Raw genomic sequence first — 14,137 nt, forward strand, 5'->3', positions numbered from 1 at the left:
TATACAATACTATGCGACCAATGCATGAAAATGTATTGGTGTTGCCACTTTGAATGGACTCTTTCAGAGAGTCATTAATATTAATTCCAAGAAGTTGGAACTTGCTTACATTCAGCTTATAATAGGACGCTTGGCTAAATTGGAGTAAAGTATCAGAGTATAAAGTAAAATATTGGAGTATAATGCTGCTCTTAGCGAAGGCAGTGGATCCGAGAGTTTGAATAAAATATCATCAGCAAATAAACTGATTTAATGCTGTCTTAGTCCTGCTGCGATACCTTTAATGTAGGCGCTTGTCCTGATTAATTCTGCCCGCAGGTTCGATCACTAAAATGAATAGTAGCGGGGAAAGGGGGCATCCCTGATGAGCTCCATTTGTAATCTAGAATGAATCAGAAAAGACACCATCAAGAAGAACCCTAAGAGAAGGAGAGCTGTATGGGGCCCGTATTGAATTAAGACTACTCCCATGAAAGCCCCATTTATGAAGGATTGTGAATGCAAAATCCAAGTGCATTCTTTCAAATACCTTTTCCATGCCCAAGGCCAGGAGCAGAGAAGGCATTTGAGAGAGTCAGCTCCTTGTGCTATCAGGAGCTTCTCTCCCTTTTGAAAAGCCATCTTGATTGTGTGTATAATAACACCAAGAACTGTAAGGAGTCCTTAGGCTAAGAGTTTAGAGTAGATCTTAATGTTGCAATAAAGACAGTAGATTTGCCTGAAGTTGGCTGGTGTATTTGGATCTGTCCCTAGTTTGGATATCGTAACAATCATGACCTGGAGCATCTCCTCTGGGAGGCGGCCACAAGAAATTGCATTGTTAAATGGCCTAGTTAAATGAGGGGATAAGCAATCTGAGCCCTGGGCATTATGGGTGTTAGGATAATTTATTACTCAAATGACTTCAGGAATAAGTACAAGGGCATTGAGGGAGTTGAGATTGAGATAAGAAAGTGATATTAATTCACTGACGGAAATTATTTATCAAAGGAAGACTGGGCTAACGTGTAGATAAATGATCAGTTAGGTTGTAAAGGTTAGGATAGAAGGAGCTAAATTTATCAGCTATAATTTTAGGGTATAAATTTTGAATCCTGAGCATTGTAATTTTATTAAAAAGGGGATTTGTATTTTGCCCTGACACTTTTTTTTTACTAGATTAGCTATTAATTTTGAAGGTTTATTAAAGGAGGAGTAAAATGACATACAAGAAATTTTTTATTTTTTTGTCATAGTCTTCCAAAAGTGTAAGCTTTAAGTTATGTTGTAGCTTGAATAGCTCATCATAGAGAAAGTCCAAAGGAGAAAATTGTAATATTTGCTTTTAGGTTAGTGATTTGTATGAGAAGGTCGTTAATGTGTTTTGTTGTGTTGTGTACTTAATTTTATGAGGACCCCCTTGAATAAATGCTCTGTGCGCGTTACATAACGGATATATATGTTTCAGGTATCTAAGTAAGACATATTTCCTCAATGATTCTGTGATGAGATTTTTGTAGTGAGTTTTCATGAGAAATATGTTGTCTCTCCAGGATCTGGCATAACTCAAAGGAGAATCTAAAGAGAGCATTAATGTAATGGGAGACTGGTCACACCACGTGGTGGTGCCTATTTGGGAAGACCTAATATAGAGTGTCCATCTGTAAAGTAAAAATAGGCCATTACGAGAAAAGGATCTATGTCATGGAGAATAGAAGCATATTCCCTAGAAGAGGAATTTAATTGGGGGGGGGGGGGGTTGTGAGAGAATTTGGGACATGAAGATGCTTCAAAGTGGGTTTCTTGTAAGCACAAGATATCAACCTTATTATGTAAAGCATCCTTCCAGACTAAGAATATCATAAACAGAAAGTTAAGCCCTTTCGTGTTCAGAGAAGAAAATTTAAGTGACAGTATTTATGATAGAAAATATAAGAATAGGAGAACCTTAGAAGTCTGCCTGCAAGAGAAAGGTAAGAGAAATATGTGAACTATAGAAAACAGTGCAGGTTTCCCTGTGTCGATGGGAGGCAAGAACTTGGCGGAGGAGCCCCGTTGATGTTCAGGTAAATGGATGCCCTAGGACTCTAACAATTTGGGGCCAGCTTCAGGCTTGGATAAGATGTGAGAGAGTTTATACTTTTGGATAAGGAGCTTCATTGGAAAACATAATTTATAAGTGATTTTAGCTTGTTGTAAAGCAGAGTTGATATTAATAAAGGCTCTTCTTACTTGGATTGTTACAAGTAAAAGATCAATGAAGACATTGGTGTCCATGAGAGGGCTTAGGAGGAAAATAGCTTTGTGGGAAACAAAAATTAAGGCTTTTTTGATATGAAAAATATATATTCTGGCTATAACGTCCTGGGATACATTCTCAGAAGAACTTCGGTCTTGGGAGTCTGTGAGCTCTGCCAATAATAAGCTCATGAGGAGGACTAAAAAAAAAGCAGTGTTTTCATCATGTGAAGAAAGTAGTCTTTCAGTTCTGGCGCTGTTATCTTTTCTGAAATGCTACAGAATGTCACATTGTTCTTTCTGCTCCTGTCTTCAAGGTCCACCATTTTTTATTTTTGATGAAATTACTATCTTCAACTAATGAATAGTGAGCGTCAATTAAATCATAAATGGATTTTGTCAGTTCACCAATTTTACTTTCAGCATGACTAACTCTGTCTCCCAACTCATCTATAGAAGAGTTAAAGGTAGTAGATAGACGCAAGAAATCATTTTGAATTGACCCTCTCATAAAAAGTGTAAACAACAATAAAAGTTTTATTGTAAAAATAACAATAAAAAAGAAGTGTAATTGGTGTCACCACATCCATAAAAGTCTGATCTATTAAAGCATGACAATATGGACAGTGAACCATTTAAAAAATGCAATTCCAGAATTACTGTTTTATGGTCACCTCCCCAAAATGAAAATATGAACCAATTAAAATACCAACTCTTCCTGCAAAAAACAAAGACTCACACAGCGCCATAAATGGAAAAATCAAAAAGTTATGAATTGAACAACACAGGGTAGTTTTAGTTTTTTTTTTCAAAAAGGGGTTCTATTTTGCAAAAGTATATAAGTTTTGTATTGCTGTAATCAGATTAACCCACAGAAAAAGCTAATATGTCATTTATACCGCATTGTCTGATTTAAAAAAAGTGCGCCAGAAGTGAAGCACGGTGTTATCTGGAGTGGTTGTGCAGAAGCACAACACACTGATGACCCTTTCTGTAAGTAGCAGCCTCCTCCATGGATAAGCAGTGACCTTTGTGAACAAGTTAGCAAGAACGTATAAAACTGGAGAATCTGCTGAGTTGAGGGTAGGGGACACGGGGCTGAAGTTAACACTTTATTAGCAACATTTTTCTACACCAGACTGCTATCTTTATCCAGCTCTTACCAAAGAACATTTGACAGTATTTAAAATACCACAGGCAGCACAGTGATGACATTACTGTGGTCATGTGACATATCACATGACCGCAAGCACATGCAATTGGACTGCAGTGATGTCACCACTGGGCTGCCTATGGTCTATTAAATACTATGCTTGCCAAATGTTGTATAGTAAGGACCAGATGAAGACGCCAGTTCTGCATAGAAACACGTTGCTCTAAAGTTTTAACTTCAGCCCCAGGTCTCCTGTAATCAGTGTGCTGGATTTTCCACATCTGCATGGTAAAAAGGAAGCCCAAAAAACATTGGGCAGGGAAAGTGTTACACTATATGACATTGAGTCAATCATGAAATTCATCACACCATAGCCTCATGTCCTACATATACTCTTACATAAACATTGCATTGTTTCAATGTCTCTGGTTTAGGATCTTGGCAGGTTTGTCCTGGTTTCCTCAATTTGTACAGCTTTCCGAACGTTAGTGGGTCAAGCAGATGTCCTATTTAAATGATAAATAAATTACCAGTTAATAGTCAATGTAGTAAATCAATATCATCTACTAAACAATGGCAAACATTCTCAAAATTGAACTTGACTTTTGCCCTTTCTTTAACATTGTGCTAAAAAAAGTTAATAACTTCTTCTTAAAATTAGCCACTCATTTCTCCTACCGTGGCCGCTGCAGGGGAAATGCAATGACTCTCCGCTCTACTTCTTTTAGAGAGCCACAGATAGAATAGCCCTCTTCTATGACATCTTGAGAGGCTGCACCCTTTTATTTCTCCTCCGTAGTCATGGTCAATGCTTTTGGTTAAACTATTGTAATTGTTACGCAACTACAAGACCCTTATAATATTTATATTTGCAAATAAACACTGTTGTGTCTTAACACAGACAACCCCATTCATATAGAAGACCCCTGGAAAAAAGCTGATTTTGTTGGGGTAAGCCTCAGCAATCCAGGTATTTTCCCTAGAGCCTAGTATTAGATGGCATCCAACATGCAATAATAAAGCTTATGTACAGCAGTGGACTTGTAGTGACAACCCCTTTAAGCATATAGCTAGAGATAAACAAGCCAAACCTGAAGAACCTGAATTAATGTAGAATGCAGCTAAAAGTTTGGTCCTGTGAGCCCAGATAATTAGCTTCTATTGGCCCAGAAGTTCATTTAGAAAAATCCCTAAAACATATACTGGACATTTTCTAAGAGTCCTAAAGAAGAAAGTGTTGGTGGTTTGCAGTGCTAGAGTTCTAGTTTCAAATTTGACCACCGACAACATCTGCATGTACATGAAACTTTATATGTCTGATTGTAATGTTGATAAAAGTAAGTGAGTACAATGTAAAAGCAAAGGAGAATTGATTGTGAAAAACTGAACTCCGAAAGGGAGGCTCTAGTATTCTGTTGGACTACCTCTAGCTTGGATGCAAGACGTGATATTGGCAGGCATGGATGCGTACAGGTTCCATATAATATTTTGTGGCATATTGGTCCACATTTTCTGTAACAGAGCCTCTAGATTTTGCAAACTCATAGGTTGTAGCAGTTGGTGTCCCGGATGGTCCCATACATGTTCTACTAGAGATAAATCTGGTGACTGGGCAGGTCAGGGAAGTGTGACAATGTTTTGAAGGCATTCCTGTAACATCCTTACTGCATGTGGCCAAGTATTATCCTGCTGTAAAATGCCTCTTGGAAGCCCTGCCATGAAAGGAAACATATTTGGCTGCGGGATGTCCTGAACATATCACTTAGCTGTCATTGTCCCTCATACCACTACTAAGGACCCCAGACCATCACACCAGCAGTGGGGGCAGTGTGCTACTACACAAAAAAGCATAATTTAGGTACTTATCCCTAGGTCTGCAGACAAACACGGCCATCATCAGTGCCTAAACTAAACCTGGTTTAATTCCTAATGACAACCCGATTCCACTATGCTGCAGTCCAGTTTCATCATTCATGATGCTACTGCAAACAGAGGCAACAATGGCTGGATCTCAAAATCAGTACATGTAATTAGCGCCCTAAGACCAAATGTCCTTCAGTGAAGTGCCTGAAAATGGTTCTGACAGACACAGGGGCTTTTAATGATGATGCCATCTGTTTCTGGATGGAGGGCAATGAAACAGTAGGAGCTACTCATTCTTGTCAGATGATCAGGCAATCCTCTCTACTAGAGCAGCTAGACTGTGGAACTCTCTGCCTGAGGACGCAGTGATGGCAAAATCCATAGAGGAGTTTAAAAGGGGACTTGATGTCTTTCTGGAGAGGAAGGATATTATAGGCTATAAATCTAAGGTTATTTGTTAATCCGGGTATACAGGCAGGTAGGAACTATTAGGGGTTGATCCAGGGAACAGTCTGATTGCCATTAGGGAGTCGGGAAGGAATTTTTTCCCCAAAAGGGCTGATTGGCTTCTGCTCTTGGGGTTTTTTGCCTTCCTCTGGATCAACAAAACAGGAGGCTAGACAGGCTGGACTAGATGGCCTAGATGGACATTGTCTTCATTCAGCCTTACGAACTATGTTATTATGTTACTATGGTGGTCTGTCCTAAGCCAGGCCACGTTGTGTGCATGTAGTGGTTAAAAACCTCTACACAAACGGAAAAAGAGGTCCATTACACACAAGTAGCCTCTGAGAACTTTTTGGAGGCCAAGAGTGGAACCACTTTTAGAGCCTCATGTGACAAAACCAATAATTTAATAATGCCACAACTCTAACTATTTGTAACTGCATGTCGAATTTTGCAGCAAAACAACAACATCTAAGTGCCTGATTTTTTTTTACAGGGAGTGTAATTGGAATGCTACATGCAGATGCTGTATTTAGTCAGATTTAGTCACATTTGAAGCTATGACAAAGGTAACAGAGCTAACCACTGAGCCCCCATGTTTCTTCCTTGTCTGGAGGAGAAGAATTAGAAGAAAAGACCCAAAGACAACATTTAAACTCCACACAGATGTTGTCCATGGTCATATTTGAACCTAGAACTTCAGCATTGCAAGGTAACAGTGCTAACTGGTAAACTATGCTCATTCTTCCTTCTCAAGAGTTGGAAATGAACAAGAATACAAATAAAGAGAACATACAAGCTCCATTCAGGTGTTGTCCTTCTACAGTTTTGAACCTAGGAGTCCATCAATACAAGATAACAGGGCTAACCCTTGAGCCACTATACTTATTATTCTAGAGGAGGAGAAGAAGGACAACACAAAGAAGAAACACAAATAAACATATGGTAGAAACTCCATGCAAATGTTTTCCTTGGTCCTATTTTAACCTAGGGCCGCAGCACTGTAAGGGCTCCTACACACTTGCGATTGCGTTTTTTGTTAACGCGATTGTCAATGGGACTTTCTATTGCAAAAAAAAGCCACGCAATGCACGCAACTGCGTTTTTGGTGCATTGCGTTGAGTTTTTAACATTAGAAAGTCCCATTGACAATCGCGTTAACAAAAAATGCAATTGCAAGTGTGTGGGAGCCCTAAGACATCAATACCAAACACTGAACTACATTCATTCAACAGAAGGTACCACCACTACTTTCTTCTTCCACAAACTGGCTAAACCAAACTTTTGAAAAGTTGCTCATCTCTACATATAGCATTATAAGAACCTATTGTGATTCTAAACTTGAATGTAGGTTTGGTCTTTGCTCTTACCACCATAAACCAGATCATCAGTACTATTTCCATTATAATTCCCACAAAGACCACATGTTTCTCCCATGTATTTCTTGTTGAGGGTCAACTGTAACAAGAGACAATGTTAGAGATGCTTGAAAATGTTCATTCAATGCTACCAATCTATGGCTCTAAATCAAAATGATAGCCATTGTACGGTGTATATTTATTTTTGTTCCATTGTGCGAGAACTTTAGGAATTTTAAAGTGAAGAAAAGCTACAGAGCTTAGTTTTCCTTCCCTTTCTAAACCCAATACAAAAGTTAGATTGTGGTTTGCTTCTATGAGGAATGTGACTACATTTTACTCACTTTAATAATTCCATTAAATGTGCACTTGCCTATTGTCAGAAATGTGATCGGTGATGTTACTGCAACAAATTCTAGTTAGAGGGGATGTCCAGTCTATTTAATGTCACCAAAGACTTTAATAGTGTGACATCAATGCTCGTAATTATTGACTGCTAAAGTGAAGATCAATAACACTATTGCTGCATTCCAGGTTTGTTGTAAATTAATCCGTGTTTATACTGTAAATATTGAAAGATAGCAGTAGCTTGTTAGGGCGAATGCACATGGCCAGGTCAGATTCCGCATGCGGGATCTTGCAGCGGAATCCGGTGCCCCGCCAGAGACCCCTGCCTACCTGTCCGGATCTGTGCTGTGAATGTGCTGGCCGGCGCACTGGGCACATACGCAGTACAGATTGTGACACGCCGACGCTAGGCGATGACGTGGATTCCTCGGCCCGTCTGTAGTGTCAGATGGGCGGCTTCCACTGACTTCAATGGAAGCCATCCGTGCGGACTCCACACTCAAATAGAGCATGCTGCGATTTTCCATTGCATGTCTGTGGGCAGTATTTGCTGTGGAATCTGGAGGCGGATGCCTGCTCCGGATTCCGCAATGCAAATACGCCCGTGTGCATTAGGCCTTAGACCTCGATCATATGACCGTTTTTTGCCGCGATTTGCGGATGCACATGCGATCTGCGCATATATAGAACCATTGCTTCCCAATGGGATCTTTTTATGCGGATGTCCGATCGCGCCTATCTGCGTTCTGCGATTCCTTGTGTTCTATATATGCGCTCAATGGAGCCGGCGGCAGCAGCACCGACCCCATTGAGAACATATACTATAAAGATCATTCTCCTCTGCCACAACTGTAACAGCTGTGGCAGAGAAGAACGATGTTCGCCCATTGAATTCAATGGAGCCGGCAATACAGCCGGCTCCATTGAAAGCAATGGGCTGCCGGCAAGCGCAGGATGAATTTTCGGGAAGGGCTTAAACATATAAGCCCTTCCCTGAAAACCATCGAAAAATGTGTAAAAAAAAAAAATATATATATATATATATACTCACCTTGTCCCCGCAGCCGGAGTTCAGCCGCGGCCGGCCGGCAGTTCTCCTGAATTGCTGTTTGTAGTATTCAGCAGGTGGGGATTTAAAATCCCTGCCTGCTGAATGGGCTGCCTCTGATTGGTCACAGCCCTCACCAATCAGAGGCAGCTCTTACTCACCCATTCATGAATTCATGAATGGGTGAGTGATTGCTGCCTCTGATTGGCTCAGCGCAAGGACCAATCAGGGGCAGCTCTCAGCTATTGAGTGACAGCTGAGAGCTGCCCCTGATTGGTCCTTGCGCTGAGCCAATCAGAGGCAGCAATCACTCACCCATTCATGAATTCATGAATGGGTGAGTGAGAGCTGCCTCTGATTGGTGAGGGCTGTGACCAATCAGAGGCAGCCCATTCAGCAATCCCCGCCTGCTGAACACTACAAAGAGCAGTTCAGGAGAACTGCCGGCCGCGGCTGAAAATTCATCCTGCGCTCGCCAGCAGCCCATTGCTTTCAATGGAGCCGGCTGTATTGCCAGCTCCATTGAATTTCAATGGGCGGACAGCTCTCCTTTGATCGGGCCCGTTTCGCCGAAAACGCTACTAGCTGCAGATTTTTCGGCGAATCGTCGTCCCCGGTCACGCGATTTGCGGATGCGCCTCCGTCATGCAATCCGCAAATCACGGCAAAAAACGGTCGTCTGACCGAGGCCTTAGTCAGTGATTCAACACAAGGTCTCTAGCGCAACTTTTTATATGGAAGTGCACAGTGATTCACTGTCTTTCTTGTATTTTGCTGTTCTTGAAGGTATAATGTATTTCTGCTGTAATTCTTCATGACCTTTTTATACGAAACATCATAGAAAAACATGACCAAATGGCTATATGAATATTGAGTGTGTGAGTTGGTGATGCTTTGTATATGTCACATATATATTTTTCATCCTTTATACTTACGTGGATAATGTTACTGTCTTCCCAAGTAATTTCTAGCTTAAGTTTTACAGTGATGTGGAGCACAGAATTAATATTGTCTATCCAGATATCATTATTACTGTATGGAAGATCTAGGCTGCAAAATGGAACACAAATTAAGAGTATCCATTAACATAAGTTCTTTCAGACAAACTTGGATTAAAATTGCTCCAAAACATTATTGTCCTGAATTGAAATTGACTCAAAGTTAAGGTTGTCAAGTGTAAAAATCCAATTGGACAATTACCAATTAACATTTTAGTGGTAAGTATTGCCCTTCCCACCTAACCATCAACCACAGCCCTTGAGAACTTGGACATGACTGTATGGTTTCCAGGGGTTACTCAGGTTTAAACTATTGCTAACCTATCCTTAGGATAGGACATCAATAGTAGATTGGCAGGGTTTCACCACTTGGTATCCCCATCAATCAGGTTGCAGGGCTCCTGTGCTCAATCATGGAGCTGTTTTCTGCAGTGGGCAGGCTTGGTATTACAAGCAAAGTTCCCATTCAGTTCAATGTGAACTTTACCTGTAAAACCAAGCCAGGCCACTGTAGGGGCCCAGCAAACAGCTGATCAGTAGGGGTCCCATCAGCAAACCTCCAGCCAATCTACTATTGATGATCTTTCCTTAGGATAGGCCATCAATATTTTAAATCTGGACAACTCTTTTACATTTCTCAATCTCTATGCACATATAAACCTTTATAAAAGTTATAATGGCTTCAATTTACTGTATGCGACACGTGTTTTAGCTATTAATGCCCCTCTCCTTGTTATGTAATATATTACGGCAACATAGTGTACGTAACAAGAGTATGGCAAATAGAAAATAAATCATTGGGGCTTAAGGCCACCTGTTCACGGGCGTTTGGAAGTCCCGTGGCAGATCTCCGCCCCAGGAGCCGCCGCCCGGGAGCAGGAGCCGCACAAGAATCTCTGCCGGTCAGCCTAATCTAATAGATAGGCTGACCGCGGAGAATCGGGGCAGTTTGCAGCATGCTGCAAATTGCCTGCTGCGAGTGGAGAATTGCAATGATTCTCCGCTCATGGTCACGGGGCCGGTGCTTTCCATAGCAACGCTATGGAAAGCCTCGGCCAGCGTGATTCGCCGGCGGTTTACTGCCGGCGAAATCACACCCATGGACAGGCACCCTAAACCACAAGGAAAATTCGATATCATAAAGCAAATATCAACATAGAATCAAAACTGTTGGCCTGAGGGCAGTCATGTAGACACACCAGTAGGATCAAGCTAATGATTCATTGACTAGTGGGTTTAAGAACAATAAAGCCTTGAAACAGTTCAATGAATATGTGACATTAGAAAATAGAACATAGATTAGATGATAGAGAAAAGGGTGAAAACACCGAACACAGTAGATGAAAACTGTAGTACACTAAAACTAGCAAAGAATGTATGCATAGCAACTAATAAGAAACTAGATGGCAAGGAAAAGACTAATACCAATAATGTTCAAGTCAAAGTGACGTTAATAATTCAAAGGAAAAGAGATATCTCCATTTCTTAAGTCTGCAACAAAATATTCAGCTTCACGGTTACAGATTGCCTTTAAAGAGACAGTAAATTAAAAAAAAAATTCTAGAGACAATTTGAAGCAGTATATAAAGGCATATGGTATCAGCGAATGATAGCAAAATCACATTCAGAGACACAAATATACAAACTGAATGTGTGGGGATAAATTTAGGGAGACATAGTCTCCTCTTAGTGACGACCATTGCGCCTTTTTACTGACCTCACTAATCGGCTTTAAACCTGCACATGTTTTTTTAAGGCAGTCGCCTGGCTCACTACTGACATCCAGGCTCCTGCTCTAAGTAAAATGGCAAATAAAGTCAAATATTGATAAATGTAGGGTTATGAACATGGGCAGAAAAAACAAATGTCACCAACATATGCTAAATGTGGTACTGCTAGGGAAAAGTGAGACGAAGAAAGACCCTGGGGGTACCAGTTGATTGTAGACTTAGCAGGAGCAATCAATGCCAGTCAGCTGCTGCAAAAACAAATAAAGTCTTGGGGTGCATTAAAAGAGGTGTAGGGGCGAGACGAGAACATTATTCTTCTGCTATATAAGACACTTGTCAGGCCCCACATGGAATACTGTATACAGTTTTCAGAAAAGTTGCAGTGCTTGAGGGGGTTCAAAGAATGGCAACTAAATTAATAAATTAATTAGAGGACTGGAATACCCAGAGAGGCTATCAAAATTGGGATTATTCATCCTGGAATAAAGACGATTAAGGGACGACCAAATAACTATGTATAAATACATTAGGAGACAATACAAGGATCTCTCCCGTGATCTGTTTTATATCCAGGACCACGATGATAACAAGAGGGCATCCGCTACATCTAGAAGAATGCACCTTTCATCAAGAACACAGAAGGGGTTCTTTACTGCGAGAGCAGTGAGACTGTGGAACTGTCTGCCTGAGGACATGGTGATGGCAAAATTGATAAAGGAGTTTAAGAGGGGACTAGATGTCTTTTTAGAGCGCTATGATATTACAGGATATAGACATTAGGTGACCAGTGGAGTTGTTTATCTGGGTCTTGGCGTCAGGTATGAACTCAAACAATGATCCAGGGATCATTCTGACTGCCATTATGGGGTCGGGAAGGAACTTTTTTCTCCAAATAAAATAAATTGGCTTTTGGATTTTTTTTAATTCCTCTGGACCCAAAAAGGGGTTGTGGGGGTTGGGGGGTGTTGAAATAGACTGAACTAGATGGACGTTGACTTCATTCAGCCTTACATACTATGTTACTATGTAGAGACAAAAGCAAAAAAATAACCAAGTGAACTGTATATGACTAGAGATAAGCGAGCACCAAAATGCTCGGGTGCTCGTTACTCGGGACGAAATTATCGCGATGCTCGAGGGTTCGTTTCGAGTAACGAACCCCATTGAAGTCAATGGGCGACCCGAGCATTTTTGTATATCGCCGATGCTCGCTAAGGTTTTCATTTGTGAAAATCTGGGCAATTCAAGAAAGTGATGGGAACGACACAGCAACGGATAGGGCAGGCGAGGGGCTACATGTTGGGCTGCATCTCAAGTTCCCAGGTCCCACTATTAAGCCACAATAGCGGCAAGAGTGCCCCCCCCCCCCCTCCCAACAACTTTTACTTCTGAAAAGCCCTCATTAGCAATGCATACCTTAACTAAGCACCACACTACGTCCAACAAAGCACAATCACTGCCTGCATGACACTCCACTGCCACTTCTCCTGGGTTACATGCTGCCCAACCCCCCCGCATGACCCAGTATCCACAGCGCACACCAAAGTGTCCCTGCGCAGCCTTCAGCTGCACTCATGCCACACCACCCTCATGTCTATTTATAAGTGCGTCTGCCATGAGGAGGAACCGCAGGCACACACTGCAGAGGGTTGGCACGGCTAGGCAGCGACCCTCTTTAAAAGGGGCGGGGCGATAGCCCACAATGCTGTACAGAAGCAATGAGAAATATAATCCTGTGCCACCGCCATCAGAAGCTGCACACGTGGGCATAGCAATGGGGAACCTATGTGCCACACACTATTCATTCTGTCAAGGTGTCTGCATGCCCCAGTCAGACCGCGTTTTTTCATAAATAGTCACAGGCAGGTACAACTCCGCAATGGGAATTCCGTGTGCACCCACAGCATGGGTGGCTCCCTGGAACCCACCCGCTGTACATAAATGTATCCCATTGCAGTGCCCATCACAGCTGAGGTAACGTCCGATTAAATGCAGGTGGGCTTCGGCCCACACTGCATGCCCCAGTTCTTTAGAAGTGGACACATGCAGTTACAACTCCCTGTGGACCCACAGCATGGGTGGGTGCCAGGAAGCCACCGGCGGTACATAAATATATCCCATTGCATTGCCCATCACAGCTGATGTAACGTCAGCTTTAATGCAGGTGGGCAAAAAATTAATTAGATTACACTGTAGGCGAGGGCCCCAAAAAATTGGTCTACCAACAGTACTAATGTACCTCAGAAAAATTGCCCATGCCCAACCAAGAGGGCAGGTGAAACCCATTAATCGCTTTGGTTAATGTGGCTTAATTGGTAACTAGGCCTGGAGGCAGCCCAGTTAAAATAAAAATTGGTTCAGGTGAAAGTTTCAACGCTTTAATGAGCATTGAAACGTATAAAAATTGTTTACAAAAATTATATGACTGAGCCTTGTGGGCCTAAGAAAAATTGCCCGTTCGGCGTGATTACGTCAGGTTTCAGGAGGAGGAGCAGGAGGAGGAGGATGAATAGAATACACAGATTGATGTAGCAAAAAGGTCCCCGTTTTTGATGGTGATAGAGAACGATGCTTCCATCCGCGGGTGCAGCCTACGTATTGCTTAGGTATCGCTGCTGTCCGCTGGTGGAGAAGAGAAGTCTGGGGAAATCCAGGCTTTGTTCATCTTGATGAGTGTAAGCCTGTCGGCACTGTCGGTTGACAGGCGGGTACGCTTATCTGTGATGATTCCCCCAGCCGCACTAAACACCCTCTCTGACAAGACGCTAGCCGCAGGACAAGCAAGCACCTCCAGGGCATACAGCGCGAGTTCAGGCCACGTGTCCAGCTTCAACACCCAGTAGTTGTAGGGGGCAGAGGCGTCACCGAGGACGGTCGTGCGATCGGCTACGTACTCCCTCACCATCCTTTTACAGTGCTCCCGCCAACTCAGCCTTGACTGGGGAGCGGTGACACAGTCTTGCTGGGGAGCCATA

At 42.2% G+C, this 14,137-nt stretch overlaps 1 protein-coding gene across 1 annotated transcript in view; it reads right to left on the minus strand.

Annotated features, from left to right (window-relative positions):
- Positions 1 to 14,137, minus strand: part of LOC136581748 (mucin-2-like) — a 176,267-nt gene that overhangs the window by 133,508 nt on the left and 28,622 nt on the right. The window contains exons 4-5 of the mRNA XM_066582371.1: positions 9,370 to 9,484; positions 7,051 to 7,138 (exon numbers count right to left, since the gene is read on the minus strand). Coding sequence (XP_066438468.1) covers positions 7,051 to 7,138; positions 9,370 to 9,484 — 203 coding nt within the window. The remainder of the gene's footprint in view (positions 1 to 7,050; positions 7,139 to 9,369; positions 9,485 to 14,137) is intronic.

The sequence above is a fragment of the Eleutherodactylus coqui genome, chromosome 11, assembly GCF_035609145.1.
Source record: "Eleutherodactylus coqui strain aEleCoq1 chromosome 11, aEleCoq1.hap1, whole genome shotgun sequence".
In the NCBI taxonomy this organism is placed as follows: domain Eukaryota; kingdom Metazoa; phylum Chordata; class Amphibia; order Anura; family Eleutherodactylidae; genus Eleutherodactylus; species Eleutherodactylus coqui.